Consider the following 22,419-nt stretch of genomic DNA (forward strand, 5'->3'; position numbering starts at 1 on the left):
TGAAGAGATGGAGGAGGAGAGAGGGGGGGCATGTTAGGAGACAAGAACAGGAGAGAGTCAGAGTGAAGAGATGGAGGAGGAGAGAGGGGGGCATGTTAGGAGACAAGAACAGGAGAGAGGGGGGCATGTTAGGAGACAAGAACAGGAGAGAGGGGGCATGTTAGGAGACAAGAACAGGAGAGAGGGGGGGCATGTTAGGAGACAAGAACAGAGAGAGGGGGGCATGTTAGGAGACAAGAACAGGAGAGAGGGGGGCATGTTAGGAGACAAGAACAGGAGAGAGGGGGGCATGTTAGGAGACAAGAACAGGAGAGAGGGGGGCATGTTAGGAGACAAGAACAGGAGAGAGGGGGGCATGTTAGGAGACAATAACAGGAGAGAGGGGGGCATGTTAGGAGACAATAACAGGAGAGAGGGGGGGGCATGTTAGGAGACAAGAACAGGAGAGAGGGGGCATGTTAGGAGACAAGAACAGGAGAGAGGGGGCATGTTAGGAGACAATAATATAATAATAATATATGCCATTTAGCAGACGCTTTTATCCAAAGCGACTTACAGTCATGTGTGCATACATTCTACGTATGGGTGGTCCGGGGAACAGGAGAGAGGGGGGCATGTTAGGAGACAAGAACAGGAGAGAGGGGGGGCATGTTAGGAGACAAGAACAGGAGAGAGGGGGGGGGCATGTTAGGAGACAAGAACAGGAGAGGGGGGCATGTTAGGAGATAAGAACAGGAGAGAGTCCGAGTGAAGAGATGGAGGAGGAGAGAGGGGGGGCATGTTAGGAGACAATAACAGGAGAGAGGGGGGCATGTTAGGAGATAAGAACAGGAGAGGGGGGCATGTTAGGAGACAAGAACAGGAGAGAGGGGGGGCATGTTAGGAGACAAGAACAGGAGAGAGGGGGGGGGCATGTTAGGAGATAAGAACAGGAGAGGGGGGCATGTTAGGAGACAAGAACAGGAGAGAGGGGGGGGCATGTTAGGAGACAAGAACAGGAGAGAGGGGGGCATGTTAGGAGATAAGAACAGGAGAGGGGGGGGCATGTTAGGAGACAAGAACAGGAGAGAGGGGGGGGGCATGTTAGGAGACAAGAACAGGAGAGAGGGGGGCATGTTAGGAGACAAGAACAGGAGAGAGGGGGCATGTTAGGAGATAAGAACAGGAGAGAGGCAGAGTGAAGAGATGGAGGAGGAGAGAGGGGGGCATGTTAGGAGACAATAACAGGAGAGAGGGGGGCATGTTAGGAGATAAGAACAGGAGAGAGGCAGAGTGAAGAGATGGAGGAGGAGAGAGGGGGGCATGTTAGGAGACAAGAACAGGAGAGGGGGGCATGTTAGGAGACAAGAACAGGAGAGGGGGGGCATGTTAGGAGACAATAACAGGAGAGAGGGGGGGCATGTTAGGAGACAAGAACAGGAGAGAGGGGGGCATGTTAGGAGACAAGAACAGGAGAGAGGGGGGCATGTTAGGAGATAAGAACAGGAGAGAGGGGGGCATGTTAGGAGATAAGAACAGGAGAGAGGGGGGGGCATGTTAGGAGATAAGAACAGGAGAGAGGGGGGCATGTTAGGAGATAAGAACAGGAGAGAGGGGGGCATGTTAGGAGATAAGAACAGGAGAGAGGGGGGGGCATGTTAGGAGACAAGAACAGGAGAGAGGGGGGGCATGTTAGGAGACAATAACAGGAGAGAGGGGGCATGTTAGGAGATAAGAACAGGAGAGAGGGGGGCATGTTAGGAGATAAGAACAGGAGAGAGGGGGGGGGGCATGTTAGGAGATAAGAACAGGAGAGAGGGGGGGCATGTTAGGAGATAAGAACAGGAGAGAGGGGGGGGGCATGTTAGGAGATAAGAACAGGAGAGAGGGGGGGCATGTTAGGAGACAAGAACAGGAGAGAGGGGGGCATGTTAGGAGACAATAACAGGAGAGAGGGGGGGCATGTTAGGAGATAAGAACAGGAGAGAGTCAGAGGAAGAGATGGAGGAGGAGAGAGGGGGGCATGTTAGGAGACAATAACAGGAGAGAGGGGGGCATGTTAGGAGACAATAACAGGAGAGAGGGGGGGCATGTTAGGAGATAAGAACAGGAGAGAGTCAGAGTGAAGAGATGGAGGAGGAGAGAGGGGGGCATGTTAGGAGACAATAACAGGAGAGAGGGGGGCATGTTAGGAGATAAGAACAGGAGAGGGGGGCATGTTAGGAGACAAGAACAGGAGAGAGTCAGAGTGAAGAGATGGAGGAGGAGAGAGGGGGGGCATGTTAGGAGACAAGAACAGGAGAGAGTCAGAGTGAAGAGATGGAGGAGGAGAGAGGGGGGCATGTTAGGAGACAAGAACAGGAGAGAGGGGGGCATGTTAGGAGACAAGAACAGGAGAGAGGGGGGCATGTTAGGAGACAAGAACAGGAGAGAGGGGGGCATGTTAGGAGACAAGAACAGGAGAGAGGGGGGCATGTTAGGAGACAAGAACAGGAGAGAGGGGGGCATGTTAGGAGACAAGAACAGGAGAGAGGGGGGCATGTTAGGAGACAAGAACAGGAGAGAGGGGGGCATGTTAGGAGACAATAATATAATAATAATATATGCCATTTAGCAGACGCTTTTATCCAAAGCGACTTACAGTCATGTGTGCATACATTCTACGTATGGGTGGTCCCGGGAACAGGAGAGAGGGGGGCATGTTAGGAGACAAGAACAGGAGAGAGGGGGGCATGTTAGGAGACAAGAACAGGAGAGAGGGGGGCATGTTAGGAGACAAGAACAGGAGAGAGGGGGGGGCATGTTAGGAGACAAGAACAGGAGAGAGGGGGGCATGTTAGGAGATAAGAACAGGAGAGAGTCCGAGTGAAGAGATGGAGGAGGAGAGAGGGGGGCATGTTAGGAGACAATAACAGGAGAGAGGGGGGCATGTTAGGAGATAAGAACAGGAGAGGGGGGCATGTTAGGAGACAAGAACAGGAGAGAGGGGGGGGGGCATGTTAGGAGACAAGAACAGGAGAGAGGGGGGCATGTTAGGAGATAAGAACAGGAGAGAGGGGGCATGTTAGGAGATAAGAACAGGAGAGAGGCAGAGTGAAGAGATGGAGGAGGAGAGAGGGGGCATGTTAGGAGACAAGAACAGGAGAGAGGGGGGCATGTTAGGAGATAAGAACAGGAGAGAGGCAGAGTGAAGAGATGGAGGAGGAGAGAGGGGGGCATGTTAGGAGACAATAACAGAGAGAGGGGGGCATGTTAGGAGACAAGAACAGGAGAGAGGGGGCATGTTAGGAGACAATAACAGGAGAGAGGGGGGCATGTTAGGAGACAAGAACAGGAGAGAGGGGGGGCATGTTAGGAGACAAGAACAGGAGAGAGGGGGGCATGTTAGGAGACAATAACAGGAGAGAGAGGGGGCATGTTAGGAGACAAGAACAGGAGAGAGAGGGGGGGCATGTTAGGAGACAAGAACAGGAGAGAGGGGGGCATGTTAGGAGACAAGAACAGGAGAGAGGGGGGGCATGTTAGGAGACAAGAACAGGAGAGAGGGGGGCATGTTAGGAGATAAGAACAGGAGAGAGGGGGGGGCATGTTAGGAGACAAGAACAGGAGAGAGGGGGCATGTTAGGAGACAAGAACAGGAGAGAGGGGGGGGGGGCATGTTAGGAGACAAGAACAGGAGAGAGGGGGGCATGTTAGGAGATAAGAACAGGAGAGAGGGGGGGCATGTTAGGAGACAAGAACAGAGAGAGAGGGGGCATGTTAGGAGACAAGAACAGGAGAGAGGGGGGCATGTTAGGAGACAAGAACAGGAGAGAGAGGGGGCATGTTAGGAGACAAGAACAGGAGAGAGGGGGGCATGTTAGGAGACAAGAACAGGAGAGAGGGGGCATGTTAGGAGACAAGAACAGGAGAGAGGGGGGCATGTTAGGAGATAAGAACAGGAGAGAGGGGGGCATGTTAGGAGACAAGAACAGGAGAGAGGGGGGCATGTTAGGAGACAAGAACAGGAGAGAGAGGGGGGCATGTTAGGAGACAAGAACAGGAGAGAGGGGGCATGTTAGGAGACAAGAACAGGAGAGAGGGGGGGCATGTTAGGAGATAAGAACAGGAGAGAGGGGGGCATGTTAGGAGACAATAACAGGAGAGAGGGGGCATGTTAGGAGATAAGAACAGGAGAGAGGGGGGCATGTTAGGAGATAAGAACAGGAGAGAGGGGGGCATGTTAGGAGATAAGAACAGGAGAGAGAGGGGGGCATGTTAGGAGATAAGAACAGGAGAGAGGGGGGGGCATGTTAGGAGATAAGAACAGGAGAGAGGGGGGCATGTTAGGAGACAAGAACAGGAGAGAGGGGGGCATGTTAGGAGACAATAACAGGAGAGAGGGGGGCATGTTAGGAGATAAGAACAGGAGAGAGTCAGAGTGAAGAGATGGAGGAGGAGAGAGGGGGGCATGTTAGGAGACAATAACAGGAGAGAGGGGGGCATGTTAGGAGACAATAACAGGAGAGAGGGGGGGCATGTTAGGAGATAAGAACAGGAGAGAGTCAGAGTGAAGAGATGGAGGAGGAGAGAGGGGGGGCATGTTAGGAGACAATAACAGGAGAGAGGGGGGGCATGTTAGGAGATAAGAACAGGAGAGGGGGGGGCATGTTAGGAGACAAGAACAGGAGAGAGTCAGAGTGAAGAGATGGAGGAGGAGAGAGGGGGGGGCATGTTAGGAGACAAGAACAGGAGAGAGTCAGAGTGAAGAGATGGAGGAGGAGAGAGGGGGGGCATGTTAGGAGACAAGAACAGGAGAGAGGGGGGCATGTTAGGAGACAAGAACAGGAGAGAGTCAGAGTGAAGAGATGGAGGAGGAGAGAGAGGGGGGGCATGTTAGGAGACAAGAACAGGAGAGAGGGGGGCATGTTAGGAGACAAGAACAGGAGAGAGTCAGAGTGAAGAGATGGAGGAGGAGAGAGGGGGGGGCATGTTAGGAGACAAGAACAGGAGAGGGGGGGGGCATGTTAGGAGACAAGAACAGGAGAGAGGGGGGCATGTTAGGAGACAAGAACAGGAGAGAGGGGGGGGCATGTTAGGAGACAAGAACAGGAGAGAGGGGGGGCATGTTAGGAGACAAGAACAGGAGAGAGGGGGGGGGCATGTTAGGAGACAAGAACAGGAGAGAGGGGGGGCATGTTAGGAGACAAGAACAGGAGAGAGGGGGGCATGTTAGGAGACAAGAACAGGAGAGAGGGGGCATGTTAGGAGACAAGAACAGGAGAGAGGGGGGCATGTTAGGAGACAAGAACAGGAGAGAGTCAGAGTGAAGAGATGGAGGAGGAGAGAGGGGGGGGCATGTTAGGAGACAAGAACAGGAGAGAGGGGGGGGGCATGTTAGGAGACAAGAACAGAGAGAGGGGGGCATGTTAGGAGACAAGAACAGGAGAGAGGGGGGCATGTTAGGAGACAAGAACAGGAGAGAGGGGGGGCATGTTAGGAGACAAGAACAGGAGAGAGGGGGGGGGGCATGTTAGGAGACAAGAACAGGAGAGAGGGGGGCATGTTAGGAGACAAGAACAGGAGAGAGGGGGGCATGTTAGGAGACAAGAACAGAGAGAGGGGGGCATGTTAGGAGACAAGAACAGGAGAGAGGGGGGGCATGTTAGGAGACAAGAACAGGAGAGAGTCAGAGTGAGAGGGGGGAGAAAGGGGAGAGAGAGAGGGAGAGAGAAGGGGAGGACAACGAGAGAGAGAGGGAGATAGAGAGAGGGGGAGGGAGGGGCAGAGACAGAGGGGGGAGGACAAAGAGAGAGACAGAGGGAGGGGGCGAGAGAAGGGGGAGAGAGAGAGGGAGAGAGAAGGGGGAGGACAACGAGAGAGAGAGGGAGACAGAGGGAGGGGGAGGGAGGGGCAGAGACAGAGGGGGAGGACAAAGAGAAAGACAGAGGGAGGGGGGGGGGTGAGAGAAGGGGGGGGAGAGACAGAGAAGACTGTACCTCCTGTAGCTGCATGAAGCTGGCCTCCAGGGTCTTGGCTCTCCTCTCTGACTCCCTGGCTGAGGACAGTACCTCCTTCTGGGATGCACGGGAATCCTCCACCTCCCTCTGGAGCTCCTTCATCTGGGCCTGAGTAGGAGGGAGGAGGAGAGGAGAGGAGGAGTGGGGAGGAGGAGAGGGGAAGGAGAGGAGAAGGAATAGAAGCCGGAGAGGGAGGAAATGGAAGTCATTAGTGGAGAAATGCTAAACGGACCCAGGATCAGCGTCTACACTGTCTAGGGACAACTTCCCCCTACAGCCAGGATCAGAGTCTACAGACAACTTCCCCCTACAGCCAGGATCAGAGTCTACAGACAACTTCCCCCTACATCCAGGATCAGAGTCTACAGACAACTTCCCCCTACAGCCAGGATCAGAGTCTACAGACAACTTCCCCCTACAGCCAGGATCAGAGTCTACAGACAACTTCCCCCTACACCCAGGATCAGAGTCTACAGACAACTTCCCCCTACAGCCAGGATCAGAGTCTACAGACAACTTCCCCCTACAGCCAGGATCAGAGTCTACAGACAACTTCCCCCTACACCCAGGATCAGAGTCTACAGACAACTTCCCCCTACAGCCAGGATCAGAGTCTACAGACAACTTCCCCCTACAGCCAGGATCAGAGTCTACAGACAACTTCCCCCTACATCCAGGATCTCAGTGTTGTTCCTCTGTGGTGTGTGACTGACCTGTATCTTGCGCAGCTGTTTGACGGCCTCGTCACGCCCCCTACTGGTGGCTTCCACCTGGTCCTCCAGATCATTCACCTCTCCTTCCAGCTTCTTCCTCCCTGCTGTCGCCCCCGCGCGCTGCCTCCTCTCCTCCTCCAGCTCACCCTCCAGCTCACGCACCTGGAGGAGAGGGGGAAGGGAGAGAGGAGGGAGGGAAGGGAGAGAGGAGGGGGGAGGGGAAGGAGGGAGAGAGGAGGGGGAGAGGAGGGAGGAAGAGGCAGAGAGGTTAGATGGCTGTCGCCCCCACACACTGCTTCCTCTCCTCCTACAGTTCACACACCTGGAGGAGAGGAAGGGAGGGGAGGAAGGGAGGGGAGGGAGGGAGGGAAGGGAGAGAGGAGGGAGGGGGAGAGGAGGGGAAGGAGGGAGGGAGGGAGAGAGGAGGGGAAGGAGGGAGAGAGGAGGGAGGAAGAGGCAGAGAGGTTAGAGGGCTGTCACCCCCACATGCTGCCTCCACCCCTCCTCCAGCCCCAGGAGAGAATGAGGGAGATTAGACACCCCCTCTCCTCCTCCAGTCCCAGGAGAGAATGAGGGAGATTAGACACCCCCTCTCCTCCTCCAGCCCCAGGAGAGAATGACGGAGATTAGACACCCCCTCTCCTCCTCCAGCCCCAGGAGAGAATGAGGGAGATTAGACACCCCCTCTCCTCCTCCAGCCCCAGGAGAGAATTAGGGAGATTAGACACCCCCTCTCCTTCTCCAGCCCCAGGAGAGAATGAGGGAGAATAGACAGCCCCTCTCCTCCTCCAGCCCCGGGAGAGAATGAGGGAGATTAGACACCCCCTCTCCTCCTCCAGCCCCAGGAGAGAATGACGGAGATTAGACACCCCCTCTCCTCCTCCAGCCCCGGGAGAGAATGAGGGAGATTAGACACCCCCTCTCCTCCTCCAGCCCCGCGAGAGAATGAGGGAGATTAGACACCCCCTCTCCTCCTCCAGCCCCAGGAGAGAATGAGGGAGATTAGACACCCCCTCTCCTCCTCCAGCCCCAGGAGAGAATGAGGGAGATTAGACACCCCCTCTCCTCCTCCAGCCCCGGGAGAGAATGAGGGAGATTAGACACCCCCTCTCCTCCTCCAGCCCCGGAAGAGAATGAGGGAGATTAGACACCCCCTCTCCTCCTCCAGCCCCAGGAGAGAATGAGGGAGATTAGACACCCCCTCTCCTCCTCTCCTTCCCCTGGAGAGAATGAGGGAGATTAGACACCCCCTCTCCTCCTCTCCTTCCCCTGGTCCTACCTGTTTCCATAGTTGTTTCTACCTCTCCTCCTTCTGTTTCCTCCTCTCCTCCCCCTTTCTCCTCCTCTCCTCTCCCCCCCTGTCTCCTCCTCTCCTCTCCTCCCCTGTCTCCTCCTCCCCTCCCTGTCTCCTACCTGTTTCAGTAGTTGTGTCCTCCTCCCCTCCCCTGTCTCCTCCTTCCCTCCCATCTCCTTCTTCCCTGTCTCCTCCTCTCCTCTCCTCCCCCTGTCTCCTCCTCCCCTCCCTGTCTCCTACCTGTTTCAGTAGTTGTGTCCTCCTCCCCTCCCCTGTCTCCTCCTTCCCTCCCATCTCCTCCTTCCCTGTCTCCTCCTCTCGTCTCCTCCTCCCCTCCCGTCTCCTCCTCCCCTGTCTCCTCCTCTCCTCCCGTCTCCTCCACCCCTGTCTCATTCTCCCCTGTCTCCTCCTCTCCTCCCCCTGTCTCCTCCTCCCCTCCCATGTCTCCTCCTGTCTCCTCCTCCCCTCCCCTGTCTCCTCCTTCCCTCCCATCTCCTCCTTCCCTGTCTCCTCCTCTCGTCTCCTCCTCCCCTCCCGTCTCCTCCTCCCCTGTCTCCTCCTCTCCTCCCGTCTCCTCCACCCCTCCCGTCTCCTCCACCCCTGTCTCCTCCTCTCCTCCCGTCTCCTCCACCCCTGTCTCATTCTCCTCTGTGTCCTCCTCTCCTCCCCTGTCTCCTCCTCCCCTCCCCCTGTCTCCTCCTCTACTCTCCCCCCCTCCTCCTCCCCCCTGTCTCCTACCTGTTTCAGTAGTTGTCTCCTCCCTCCCTCCCCTGTCTCCTCCTCCCCTCCCATCTCCTCCTTCCCTGTTTCATTCTCCCCTGTCTTCTCCTCCCCTCCCCCTGTCTCCTCCTCTCCTCCCCCTGTCTCCCCTCCCCTCCCCCTGTCTCCTACTCCCCTCCCCTGTCTCCTACTCCCCTCCCCCCGTCTCCTACTCCCCTCCCCCCGTCTCCTCCTCCCCTCCCCTGTCTCCTCCTCCCTCCCCTGTCTCCTCCTCCCCTCCCCCTGTCTCCTACTCCCCTCCCCGTCTCCTACCTGTTTCAGTAGATGTCTCCTCTCCTCCCTGTCTCCTCCCTCCCCTCCCCCTGTCTCCTCCTCCCCTCCCCTGTCTCCTCCTCCCCTCCCCTGTCTCCTCCTCTCCTCCCCTGTCTCTCCTCTCCTCCCCGTCTCCTCCTCCCTCCCCTGTCTCCTCCTCCCCTCCCCTGTCTCCTACTCCCCCCCCTGTCTCCTACTCCCTCCCCGTCTCCTACCTGTTTCAGTAGATGTCTCCTCCTCTCCTCCCCTGTCTCCTCCTCTCCTCCCCCGTCTCCTCCTCCCCTCCCTGTCTCCTCCTCCCTCCCCTGTCTCCTACTCCCCTCCCTGTCTCCTACTCCCCTCCCCGTCTCCTACCTGTTTCAGTAGATGTCTCCTCCTCTCCTCCCCTGTCTCCTCCTCTCCTCCCCCGTCTCCTCCTCCCCTCCCCTGTCTCCTCCTCCCCTCCCCTGTCTCCTCCTCCCCTCCCCCTGTCTCCTACCTGTTTCAGTAGTTGTCTCCTCCTCCCCTCCCCTGTCTCCTCCTCCCTCCCCCTGTCTCCTCCTCCCCTCCCCTGTCTCCTCGTCCCCTCCCTGTCTCCTACCTGTTTCAGTAGTTGTCTCCTCCCTCCCCCTGTCTCCTCCTCCCTCCCCTGTCTCCTCCTCCCCTCCCCCTGTCTCCTACCTGTTTCAGTAGTTGTCTCCTCCTCCCCTCCCCTGTCTCCTCCTCCCCTCCCCCTGTCTCCTCCTCCCCTCCCCTGTCTCCTCGTCCCCTCCCTGTCTCCTACCTGTTTCAGTAGTTGTCTCCTCCTCCCCTCCCCTGTCTCCTCCTCCCCTCCCCCTGTCTCCTCCTCCCCTCCCCTGTCTCCTCCTCCCCTCCCCCTGTCTCCTCCTCCCTCCCCTGTCTCTCCTCCCCTCCCTGTCTCCTACCTGTTTCAGTAGTTGTCTCCTCCTCCCCCCCCTGTCTCCTCCTCCCCTCCCCTGCCTCCTCCTCCCTCCCCCCTGCCTCCTCCTCCCCCCCTGTCTCCTCCTCCTCCCCTGTCTCCTCCTCCCTCCCCCTGTCTCCTCCTCCCTCCCCTGTCTCCTCCTCCCCTCCCTGTCTCCTACCTGTTTCAGTAGTTGTTTCCTCCCTCCTCCCCTGTCTCCTCCTCCCTCCCCTGCCTCCTCCTCCCTCCCCTGTCTCCTCCTCCCCCCTGTCTCCTCCCTCCCCTCCCCCTGTCTCCTCCTCCTCCCTGTCTCCTCCTCCCCTCCCTGTCTCCTACCTGTTTCAGTAGTTGTTTCCTCCTCTCCTCCCCTGTCTCCTCCTCCCCTCCCCCTGCCTCCTCCTCCCCTCCCCTGTCTCCTCCTCCCCTCCCCTGTCTCCTCCTCCCCTCCCCCTGTCTCCTCCTCTCCTCCCCTGTCTCCTCCTCCCCTCCCTGTCTCCTACCTGTTTCAGTAGTTGTTTCCTCCTCTCCTCCCCTGTCTCCTCCTCCCCTCCCCCTGTCTCCTCCTCCCCTCCCTGTCTCCTACCTGTTTCAGTAGTTGTTTCCTCCTCTCCTCCCCCTGTTCGTCTCGTCCCTGCAGGTCTCTGTCATGCTGTGTCTTCATGGCCTGCATGTTGACCTCCAGACGTAGCTTAGCATCCTCCGCGACCTGTAGCTCGTCCTCCAGCTCCTCCATCTGGGTCCGCATCTCATCCAGCACCGCCTCCAGACCTCGCTTCGTCTTCTCCAACTCATGGACCTGACCAACCCACAACACAATCAGTCACAATGAACCTGACAACAGGGGCACGAGAGAGAGAGACAAAGAAAGAGAGGGAGAGAAAGAGAGGGAGAGAAAGGGAGGGAGAGAAAGGGAGGGAGAGAAAGAGAGGGAGAGAAAGGGAGGGAGAGAAAGGGAGGGAGAGAAAGAGAGGGAGAGAAAGGGAGAGAGTGAGAGGGAGAGAAAGAGAGGGAGAGAAAGAGAGGGAGAGAAAGGGAGGGAGAGAAAGGGAGGGAGAGAAAGGGAGGAGAGAAAGAGAGGGAGAGAAAGGGAGGGAGAGAAAGGGAGGGAGAGAAAGAGAGGGAGAGAAAGGGAGAGAGTGAGAGGGAGAGAAAGAGAGGGAGAGAAAGAGAGGGAGAGACAGAGAGGGAGAGAAAGAGAGGGAGAGAAAGGGAGAGAGTGAGAGGGAGAGACAGAGAGGGAGAGACAGAGAGGGAGAGAAAGAGAGGGAGAGAAAGAGAGACAAAGAAAGAGAGGGAGAGAAAGAGAGGGAGTGAGAGGGAGAGAAAGAGAGGGAGAGAAAGAGAGGGAGAGACAGAGAGGGAGAGAAAGAGAGGGAGAGAAAGGGAGAGAGTGAGAGGGAGAGAAAGGGAGGGAGAGAAAGAGAGGGAGAGAAAGGGAGGGAGAGAAAGGGAGGGAGAGAAAGAGAGGGAGAGAAAGGGAGAGAGTGAGAGGGAGAGAAAGAGAGGGAGAGAAAGAGAGGGAGAGACAGAGAGGGAGAGAAAGAGAGGGAGAGAAAGGGAGAGAGTGAGAGGGAGAGACAGAGAGGGAGAGAAAGAGAGGGAGAGAAAGAGAGGGAGAGAAAGGGAGGGAGAGAAAGGGAGGGAGAGAAAGAGAGGGAGAGAAAGGGAGAGAGTGAGAGGGAGAGAAAGAGAGGGAGAGAAAGAGAGGGAGAGACAGAGAGGGAGAGAAAGAGAGGGAGAGAAAGGAGAGAGTGAGAGGGAGAGACAGAGAGGGAGAGAAAGAGAGGGAGAGAAAGAGAGACAAAGAAAGAGAGGGAGAGAAAGAGAGGGAGAGAAAGAGAGGGAGAGACAGAGAGGGAGAGAAAGAGAGGGAGAGAAAGGGAGAGAGTGAGAGGGAGAGACAGAGAGGGAGAGAAAGAGAGGGAGAGAAAGAGAGACAAAGAAAGAGAGGGAGAGAAAGAGAGGGAGAGAAAGAGAGGGAGAGAAAGAGAGAGAGAGAAAGAGAGGGAGAGAAAGAGAGGGAGAGAAAGAGAGAGAGAGAAAGAGGGAGAGAAAGAGAGGGAGAGAAAGAGAGGGAGAGAAAGAGAGAGAGAGAAAGAGAGGGAGAGAAAGAGAGGGAGAGAAAGAGAGAGAGAGAGAGAGAGAGAGAGAGAGAGAGAGAGAGAGAAAGAGAGAGAGAGAAAGAGAGGGAGAGAAAGAGAGGGAGAGAAAGAGAGGGAGAGAAAGGGAGAGAGTGAAAGAGAGGGAGAGAAAGAGAGGGAGTGAAAGGGAGATAGTGAAAGAGAGGGAGAGAAATGGAGATAGAGAAAGAGAGGGAGTGAAAGAGAGGGAGAGAGAGAGAGAGTGAAAGAGAGGGAGAGAGATACAAACACACTCACGTTCTTCCCGACATCGTCCTTGGAGCTGACCAGGTCCTCCATCTCTGCCCTGAGGGCCTTGTTGCTTCTCTCCTGCTCCTCCAGGGAGCCCTGCATCTCCTCCAAGGCCCTCCCCAGAGCCAGCGCCCGCGTCTCCTTCTCTCTGGCCTCCGCCTCCGCTCGGTCACGCTCCTCAGCATACTTACCGGAGATGGAACGCTCCTCTGCTAGCATCTGAGAGAGGGGAGGGGAGGAGGGAGGGAGAGGGGAGGAGAGGAGGGAGGGATGGAGGGAGAGGGTAGGAGAGGAGGGAGGGAGGAGAGGAGGAAGGGAGGTAGGGAGGGAGGGAGGGAGGAGAGGAGGAAGGGAGGGAGGGATGGAGGGAGAGGGGAGGAGAGGAGGGAGGGAGGGATGGAGGGAGAGGGGAGGAGAGGAGGGAGGGAGAGGGGAGGAGAGGTGGGAGAGAGGTAGGTAGGGAGGGAGGGAGGAGAGGAGAGGTGGAGGAGAGGTGGAGGAGGGAGGAGAGGGGAGGAGGGGTGGGAGAGAGTTAGGGAGGGAGGAGAGGAGGGAGGGAGAGGAAGGAGGGAGGGAGGGAGGGAGGGGGAGGAGAGGTGGGAGGGAGGGGGAGGAGAGGGGGGTGGGAAGGAGGAGAGGAGGGAGGGGAGAGAGAGGAGATGAGAAAATAACAGATTTTCACAGGTGGAGGCAAAGATAATAGCTGTTAAAGGTTGGCAAGACAGCACAAACAGATACGGAACCAGGCTAAGAAATGATATCTGTTGTGTGGAGGGTGTTGTGTTGATTATGATACTTATTGTTACTGACTTCCCTTTCTTAATTGCCCCTGAGGGGATAAATTAAGTTGAAAAGAGTTTAAATGAATTGAAATGAGTTGAATTTAATTGGATTGAATTGAACTGAGTTGAATCGATTTGAGTTTAATGAAGTTGAATTGAGTTGAAATGAATTGAAATTAGTTGAATTGAATTGGATTGAATTGAACTGAGTTGAATCGATTTGAGTTGAATGAAGTTGAATTGAGTTGAATGGACTACTAACCTGGTCAAACTTCCTCTGTTTCTTTTCCAGGTTGGAGACCAAGGTTCTCTGGTTGTCCAGGTCCATCAGAATGTCCTCCAGTTCCTGCTGTAGTCTGATCCTGTTTTTCTCCAGTTTATCATAGGCACACACCTTCTCCTCATACCTACAAACACACCATGGAGGAGTAACATGTATACCTACTATATTATGTATACAGTATGTCTATACAGATGCAAGATCTTCATTTGACCAGTAATGTCGCAGAAAAATAATCCTGCAGCAACAGGGTTTGAACGTTTACAGTCCATAATGTTGCTACGTGCTCTCGTCCCCCTCTCGTCCCCCTCTCGTCCCCCTCTCGTCCCCTCTTCTAGTCCCCTCCCTCTAGTCCCCTCTCGTCCCCCTCTCGTCCCCTCTCGTCCCCTCTCGTCCCCCTCTCGTCCCCCTCTAGTCCCCCACAAAAAGTGCAATACTGTTAATATAACTGTGTGTTGGTGCAGGTTTTCCAGTGAATTTATTTAAATCACGAAGATCATCTGCTCATTCCTGCTGTGCAGGAAAATTCTCAGCAACAAATTGAGTGATCAAATTAAGATCCTACACATGTTTTATTCTAAATATATATCACTGTTATATACAGTATATTTATCTTCTATGTGTAATTGTCGTACTGTGAGTTGGCAGCCTCCAGGTCTCTCTGCAGGCGTTTCTTCCCCTCCTCCAGGACTTCCACTGTTCCCTGCTGCTCATCCAGATGCTTCTTACAGTCAGACAGCTGACGAGAGAGAGGGGGGGGTCAAAGGTCAAACTCTATATTCTCTTTCTGTAACACTACTGACCTCTCTTTCTCTCTCTACTGACCTGCCTGCATGTTGAGGCTGGAGGCCTGTCTCTCCACTGACCTGCATGTTGAGGCTGGAGGCCTGTCTCTCCACTGACCTGCATGTTGAGGCTGGAGGCCTGTCTCTCCACTGACCTGCATGTTGAGGCTGGAGGCCTGTCTCTCTTCTAACCTGCATGTTGAGGTAGGAGGCCTGTCTCTCCACTGACCTGCATGTTGAGGCTGGAGGCCTGTCTCTCTACTGACCTGTATGTTGAGGCTGGAGGCCTGTCTCTCTACTGACCTGCATGTTGAGATTGGAGGCCTGTCTCTCCACTCCTCTCTTGGCCTCTGTCTCTTCCTCCAGCTGTTCCAGAAGGTTGTTCCTGTCTTCCTCTGTCTGGCGAAGACGACCTGACAGGTTCAGCTTCTGACGAGTCTCCTCTGACAACAACTCCTGGAGGGGGGAGGGGAGAGAGAGGGGGGAGAGAGGAGGAGGGAGGAGAGGGGGAGGGAGGAGAGGGGGGAGAGATGAGGAGAGGGGGAGGGGAGAGGGGGAGAGATGAGGAGAAAGAGAGAGGAGGAGGAGAGGGGGAAGGGAGGAGAGAGGGGGGGGGGAGAGGAGAGGGGGAGGAGAGGGGGAGGGGAGAGAGGAGGGGAGGGGGAGAGGTGGAGAGGGGGAGAGAGGGGGAGGGAGAGGAGGAGAGGGGGAGAGAGGGGGAGAGAGGGAGAGGGGAGAGAGGAGGAGAGGAGGAGAGGGGGAGGGGAGAGAGGAGGAGAAAGGGAGAGAGGGGGGAGAGGAGGAGAAAGGGAGAGAGGAGGAGAGGGGGAGGGGAGAGAGGAGGAGAAAGGGAGAGAGGAGGAGAGGGGGAGGGGAGAGAGGAGGAGAAAGGGAGAGAGGGGGAGAGAGGAGAAAGGGAGAGAGGGGGAGAGAGGAGGAGAAAGGGAGAGAGGGGGAGAGGGGGAGGGAGAGGGGGAGAGAGGAGGAGAAAGGGAGAGAGGGGGGAGAGAGGAGGAGAAAGGGAGAGAGGGGGGAGAGAGGAGGAGAAAGGGAGAGAGGGGGGAGAGAGGAGGAGAAAGGGAGAGAGGGGGAGAGAGGAGGAGAAAGGGAGAGAGGGGGAGAGAGGAGGAGAAAGGGAGAGAGGGGGAGAGAGGAGGAGAAAGGGAGAGAGGGGGAGAGAGGAGGAGAAAGGGAGAGGGGGAGAGAGGAGGAGAAAGGGAGAGAGGGGGAGAGAGGAGGAGAAAGAGAGAGGGAGAGAGAGGGGGGAGAGAGGGGGGAGAAAGGGAGGGAGAGAGGGGGAGAGAGGAGGAGAAAGGGAGAGAGCGGGGGAGAGAGGAGGAGAAAGGGGGAGAGAGGGGGAAAGAGGAGGAGAAAGGGAGAGAGAGGGGGGAGAGAGGAGGAGAAAGGGAGAGAGGGGGGAGAGAGGAGGAGAAAGGGAGAGAGGGGGGAGAGAGGGAAACAGATAAACATAAACAGGTTGTGGTAGTGTGTTGTCGTTCACTTTAGCCTCAAACTTAAAATGACTTAAAAAACAAAGTATTAGACAGAGGGGCAACCGAAAAATAAACTCTATTTATCTGTCACTCCGAGAAGGTTTCCCTGTCAGCTGAACATCCCATATCTATTCAGTCTTTCCCCTACCAGTTGTTCTGTGAAGTAAATCAGAGAGTCCTGTAGGTCTGAGTCTCACCCGAGAGTCCTGTAGGTCTGAGTCTCAACCGAGAGTCCTGTAGGTCTGAGTCCTGTAGGTCTGAGTCTCACCCGAGAGTCCTGTAGGTCTGAGTCCTGTAGGTCTGAGTCCTGTAGGTCTGAGTCCTGTAGGTCTGAGTCCTGTAGGTCTGAGTCTCACCCGAGAGTCCTGTAGGTCTGAGTCCTGTTGGTCTGAGTCTCACCCGAGAGTCCTGTAGGTCTGAGTCCTGTAGGTCTGAGTCTCACCCGAGAGTCCTGTAGGTCTGAGTCCTGTAGGTCTGAGTCTCACCCGAGAGTCCTGTAGGTCTGAGTCCTGTAGGTCTGAGTCCTGTAGGTCTGAGTCCTGTAGGTCTGAGTCTCACCCGAGAGTCCTGTAGGTCTGAGTCTCACCCGAGAGTCCTGTAGGTCTGAGTCTCACCCGAGAGTCCTGTAGGTCTGAGTCTCACCCGAGAGTCCTGTAGGTCTGAGTCCTGTAGGTCTGAGTCTCACCTGAGAGTCCAGTAAGTCTGAGTCTCACCTGAGAGTCCTGTAGGTCTGAGTCTCACCTGAGAGTCCTGTAGGTCTGAGTCTCACCTGAGAGTCCTGTAGGTCTGAGTCCTGTAGGTCTGAGTCTCACCTGAGAGTCCTGTAGGTCTGAATCTCACCTGAGAGTCCTGTAGGTCTGAGTCCTGTAGGTCTGGTCTGAGTCCTGTAGGTCTGAGTCTCACCTGAGAGTCCTGTAGGTCTGAGTCCTGTAGGTCTGAGTCTCACCTGAGAGTCCTGTAGGTCTGAGTCTGAGAGTCCTGTAGGTCTGAGTCTCTGAGAGTCCTGTAGGTCTGAGTGTAGGTCTGAGTCTCACCTGAGAGTCCTGAGGTCTGAATCTCACCAGTCCTGTAGGTCTGAGTCCTGTAGGTCTGAGTCTCACCTGAGAGTCCTGTAGGTCTGAGTCCTGTAGGTCTGAGTCTCACCGGACAGTCCTGTAGGTCTGAGTCTCACCTGCGAGTCCTGTAGGTCTGAGTCTTGTAGGTCTGAGTCTCACCTGAGAGTCATGTAGTTGGGATCCCAGACTGACCAGGTCTTTACTCAGTTTAATGTTCTTCCCCTCCACCTCATTCAGCAGACCGCTCACACTGTCCAACTCAGACTGGAACAGAGGGATGAGAGAAGAAGTGGATGAGAGAAGAAGGGGATGAGAGGAGAAGGGCATGAGAGGAGAAGGGGATGAGAGAAGAAGGGGATTGGAGAAGTGGATGAGAGGAGAAGGGGATGAGAGAAGAAGGGGATGAGAGGAGAAGTGGATGGGAGAAGAAGGGGATGAGAGAAGAAGGGGATGAGAGGAGAAGGGGATGAGAGAAGAAGGGGATGAGAGGAGAAGGGGATGAGAGGAGAAGGGGATGAGAGGAGAAGGGGATGAGAGAAGAAGTGGATGAGAGGAGAAGGGGATGAGAGGAGAAGGGGATGAGAGGAGAAGGGGATGAGAGAAGAAGGGGATGAGAGAAGAAGGGGATGAGAGAAGAAGTGGATGAGAGGAGAAGGGGATGAGAGGAGAAGGGGATGAGAGAAGAAGTGGATGAGAGAAGAAGTGGATTGGAGAAGAAGGGGATGAGAGAAGAAGGGGATGAGAGGAGAAGTGGATGAGAGAAGAAGTGGATGAGAGAAGAAGGGGAAAGAAGAAGTGGATGAGAGGAGAAGGGGATGAGAGGAGAAGGGGATGAGAGAAGAAGGGGATGAGAGAAGAAGTGGATGAGAGAAGAAGTGGATGAGAGAAGAAGGGGATGAGAGGAGAAGTGGATGAGAGGAGAAGGGGATGAGAGAAGAAGGGGATGAGAGGAGAAGTGGATGGGAGAAGAAGGGGATGAGAGAAGAAGTGGATGAGAGGAGAAGGGGATGAGAGAAGAAGTGGATGAGAGGAGAAGGGGATGAGAGAAGAAGTGGATGAGAGAAGAAGTGGATGAGAGAAGAAGGGGATGAGAGAAGAAGGGGATGAGAGAAGAAGTGGATGAGAGAAGGGGATGAGAGAAGAAGGGGATGAGAGGAGAAGGGGATGAGAGGAGAAGGGGATGAGAGGAGAAGGGGATGAGAGAAGAAGTGGATGAGAGAAGAAGGGATGAGAGAAGAAGGGGATGAGAGGAGAAGGGGATGAGAGGAGAAGGGGATGAGAGAAGAAGTGGATGAGAGAAGAAGGGGATGAGAGAAGAAGGGGATGAGAGGAGAAGGGGATGAGAGAAGAAGTGGATGATAGGAGAAGGGGATGAGAGGAGAAGGGGATGAGAGAAGAAGGGGATGAGAGAAGAAGGGGATGAGAGAAGAAGTGGATGAGAGGAGAAGGGGATGAGAGGAGAAGGGGATGAGAGAAGAAGTGTATGAGAGAAGAAGTGGATGAGAGAAGAAGTGGATGAGAGAAGAAGGGGATGAGAGAAGAAGGGGATGAGAGAAGAAGGGGATGAGAGGAGAAGTGGATGAGAGGAGAAGGGGATGAGAGGAGAAGGGGATGAGAGGAGAAGGGGATGAGAGAAGAAGGGGATGAGAGAAAAGAGTAGCAGGTTGTCACAAACATGAAATAATAACTGATGATGTCATCATGTAAATAAAAACACACCAAAATCCGCTCCTTCATCCCCAGGTCCTTGCTGTAAAACCACAATACGTTCTCACTTACCAGGTAAACATCAGGGGTAAGCAGACGCCATAGTGTTCAATGACTGTTGTATTTCTGGGCTGTTGTTTAGCGTTCTCAGATGGGTCACCCATACATAGAGGACAGTTGTACTGAGGACAACCCCCTGCTCAACACCCATACATAGAGGACAGTTGTACTGAGGACAACCCCCTGCTCAACACCCATACATAGAGGACAGTTGTACTGAGGACAAGCCCCTGCTCAACACCCATACATAGAGGACAGTTGTACTAAGGACAAGCCCCTGCTCAACACCCATACATAGAGGACAGTTGTACTAAGGACAACCCCCTGCTCAACACCCATACATAGAGGACAGTTGTACTGAGGACAACCCCCTGCTCAACATTTTGTCACGAAAAGATGCTCGACTATGCATGGAATTGACAGCCTTGGAAAGACACAACTCTGACGTTTCCAAAACTGCAAAGATATTATCTGTGAGTGCCCCAGAACTAATGCTACAGGCGAAACCAAGATGAAACTTCAAACAGGAAATGAACAGGATTTTTGACGCTGTGTTTTACTAACGTCTCCTTATATGGCTGTGAATATGCGCTGAACGAGCTTATGCGCTCTGCCGTTCCTCCAAGATGTCTGCAGCATTGTGGCGTATTTGTAGGCATATCATTGGAAGATTGACCATAAGAGACTACATTTGCCAGGGGGCCGTCCGGTGTCCTTTGTTTAAATCGGTGCGTAATTCCCAGTGGCAACCATTGTACCTTGCGTTACAGAAGGAGACTCATACTTCCAGGAACGATACATCATTGAAGAGATATGTGAAAAGCACCTTGAGGATTGGTTCTAAACAACGTTTACCATGTTTCAGTCGATATTATGGAGTTAATTTGGAAAAAAGTTTGGCGTTTGGATAACTGAATTTTCGTTTTTATTTTGGTAGCCAAACGTGACGCACGAAACGGACCGATTTCTCCTGCACAAAAAATATTTTAGGAAAAACTGAACATTTGCTATCTAACTGAGAGTCTCCTCATTGAAAACATCCAAAGTTCTTCAAAGGTAAATGATTTATTGAATGTTTTTGCTGGTTTTTGTGAAAATGTGGCCTGCTAATGCTAACGCTAAATGCTAATGCTAAATGCTAATGCTAAATGCTAGTTTGCTATGGTAGAGAAGCATATTTTTGAAAATCTGAGATGACAGTGTTGTTAACAAAAGGCTAAGCATGAGAGCTAGCATATTGATTTCATTTCATTTGCGATTTTCATGGTATGGTCTTGAGGCTGTAGTCATGATCCCGGATCCAGGTTGGCTCGACGCAAGAGGTTAAAAAAGTTGAACTAATTTCCACTTCGGAGTTTCAGACTTGATTTTCCCTTACGAAAAATGTATCAACCCCTACTAAAATGTCCATGAATTACAATCCACATAATAATTACAATTTCCTGTTGCTGCGGGATTATTTTCCTGCTGTAGCAAACTGGTTCAAATTAAGATCCTACATCTGTAGCCAGTGTACCCTACTCACGGTCAACTTAGAGACTCGTTCTCCCAGCTCCCCCCCTCTGTCTCTCGCTGTCGTTGTAGCGCGACTGCAAGTCTGACAGCTGACCTTCGACCTTCTTCCTCTTGTGCTCCACCTCCTGCTTGGCGTTGGCCAATGAGTGGAGGTCTGCGCTGAGGTCAGATGACTCCTTCTCCAATCCCTGCTTAGCCTTCTCCAGACTGGCTCGCACCTGGGGGGAGAGAAGGGAGGGTTGGGAGAGACAGGGAGGTGGAGGGAATGAGGGATTGGGGAGGGACAGGAAGGGTGGAGGGAATGAGGGAGTGGGGAGAGAAGGGAGGGTGGAGGGAATGAGGGAGTGGGGAGAGAAGGGAGGGTGGAGGGAATGAGGGAGTGGGGAGAGAGAGGGAGGGTGGAGGGAATGAGGGAGGGTGGGGGAGAGAAGGGAGGGTGGAGGGAATGAGGGAGTGGGGAGAGAAGGGAGGGTGGAGGGAATGAGGGAGGGTGGAGGGAGAGGGAGAGGGGAGGGTGGAGGGATGAGGGAGTGAGGGAATGAGAGAGAGAAGGAGGGTGGAGGGAATGAGGGAGTGGGGAGAGAAGGGAGGGTGGAGGGAATGAGGGAGTGGGGAGAGAAGGGAGGGTGGAGGGAATGAGGGAGGGAGGATGGAGGGTGGAGGGAATGGGGAGGGAGGGAATGAGGGAGTAAAGAATGAAGGGAGATGGAGGGAATGAGGGAGTGGGGAGAGAAGGGAGGGTGGAGGGAATGAGGGAGGGTGGAGGGAATGAGGGAGAGAGGGAGGGTGGAGGGAATGAGGGAGTGGGGAGAGAAGGGAGGGTGGAGGGAATGAGGGAGTGGGGAGAGAAGGGAGGGTGGAGGGAATGGGGGAGAGAAGGGAGGGTGGAGGGAATGAGGGAGTGGGGAGAGAAGGGAGGGTGGAGGGAATGAGGGAGTGGGGAGAGAAGGGAGGGTGGAGGGAATGAGGGAGTGGGGAGAGAAGGGAGGGTGGAGGGAATGAGGGAGTGGGGAGGAGGGAGGGTGGAGGGGAGGGAGTGGGGAGAGAAGGGAGGGTGGAGGGAATGAGGGAGTAAAGAAAGAAGGGAGGGTGGAGGGAATGAGGGAGTGGGGAGGATGGAGGGTGGAGGGAATGGGGGAGAGAAGGGAGGGTGGAGGGAATGAGGGAGTAAAGAAAGAAGGGAGGATGGAGGGAATGAGGGAGTGGGGAGAGAAGGGAGGGTGGAGGGAATGGGGGAGACAAGGGAGGGTGGAGGGAATGAGGGAGAGACGGGAGAGTGGAGGGAATGAGGGAGAGACGGGAGGGTGTGAGGGAGTGGGGAGAGAAGGGAGGTTGGAGGGAATGAGGGAGTGGGGAGAGAAGGGAGGGTGGAGGGAATGAGGGAGAGACGGGAGAGTGGAGGGAATGAGGGAGAGACGGGAGGGTGTGAGGGAGTGTGTATACTTTGTGTGTGTGTGTGTGTGTGTGTGTGTGTGTGTGTGTGTGTGTGTGTGTGTGTGTGTGTGTGTGTGTGTGTGTGTGTGTGTGTGTGTGTGTGTGTGTGTGTGTGTGTTACCCTCTTGGCCTGTTCCAGTTGTTCAGACAGTTCCTCAACAGTCTGTGTGTGTTTCTGTCTCATCTCCTGAACCTGAGCTTCATGGTTCCTCCCTTCCTCCTCCATCACCTTCTTCAACATGGCAACCTCCTGCTCTCGCTTCGTCCTGGAGAACACAACACACAGCAACCATCAGTGTGTGTGTCCCAATTGGAGCCGTACGGTAGTTCCTGCTGTGCAGCGGTGGAATCCAGTGGTGTCCTCTAGAGGTCACTAGAGGTCACTAGAGGTCAAACTGAGACCGTATGGTCAGGATGTGGTGTCTAGAGGTCATTAGAGATCAAACTGAGACTGTATGGTCAGGATGTGGTGTCCTTTAGAGGTCATTAGAGGTCAAACTGAGACCTTATGGTCAGGATGTGGGGTCCTCTAGAGATCACTAGAGGTCAAACTGAGACCGTATGGTCAGGATGTGGTGTCCTCTAGAGGTCACTAGAGGTCAAACTGAGACCGTATGGTCAGGATGTGGTGTCCTCTAGAGGTCACTAGAGGTCAAACTGAGACCGTATGGTCAGGATGTGGTGTCCTCTAGAGGTCACTAGAGGTCAAACTGAGACCGTATGGTCAGGACGTGGTGGTGACCGTGACTTGACCTACCGTAGCTCCTGCTGTGCGGCGGTGGTGTCCAGAGTGTCTTCCAGCTCAGACCTCAGAGCGTTCAGCTCCTCTCCCAGGTCTCTGCAGGCTGCATCAGCCCTCCTCCTGGCAGCCCCCTCTGACTCCAGGTCCTCCTGGATCTCACCTAGTGATCACACACACACACACACACACACACACACACACACACACACACACACACACACACACACACACACACACACACACACACACACACACACACACACACACACACACACA

General features: G+C 54.7%; 1 protein-coding gene across 1 annotated transcript in view; it reads right to left on the reverse strand.

The window, feature by feature from the left end:
* Nucleotides 1–22,419, reverse strand: part of LOC124025764 (myosin-11-like) — a 45,035-nt gene that overhangs the window by 17,598 nt on the left and 5,018 nt on the right. The window contains 12 exon segments of the mRNA XM_046339102.1: nucleotides 5,958–6,086; nucleotides 6,692–6,853; nucleotides 10,502–10,714; nucleotides 12,297–12,509; nucleotides 13,335–13,479; nucleotides 13,988–14,091; nucleotides 14,441–14,593; nucleotides 16,845–16,949; nucleotides 19,978–20,010; nucleotides 20,012–20,185; nucleotides 21,523–21,667; nucleotides 22,159–22,303. Of these exon segments, the coding sequence (XP_046195058.1) occupies nucleotides 5,958–6,086; nucleotides 6,692–6,853; nucleotides 10,502–10,714; nucleotides 12,297–12,509; nucleotides 13,335–13,479; nucleotides 13,988–14,091; nucleotides 14,441–14,593; nucleotides 16,845–16,949; nucleotides 19,978–20,010; nucleotides 20,012–20,185; nucleotides 21,523–21,667; nucleotides 22,159–22,303 (1,721 nt within the window).

The sequence above is a fragment of the Oncorhynchus gorbuscha genome, unplaced genomic scaffold, assembly GCF_021184085.1.
Source record: "Oncorhynchus gorbuscha isolate QuinsamMale2020 ecotype Even-year unplaced genomic scaffold, OgorEven_v1.0 Un_scaffold_2427, whole genome shotgun sequence".
NCBI classification, from domain to species: domain Eukaryota; kingdom Metazoa; phylum Chordata; class Actinopteri; order Salmoniformes; family Salmonidae; genus Oncorhynchus; species Oncorhynchus gorbuscha.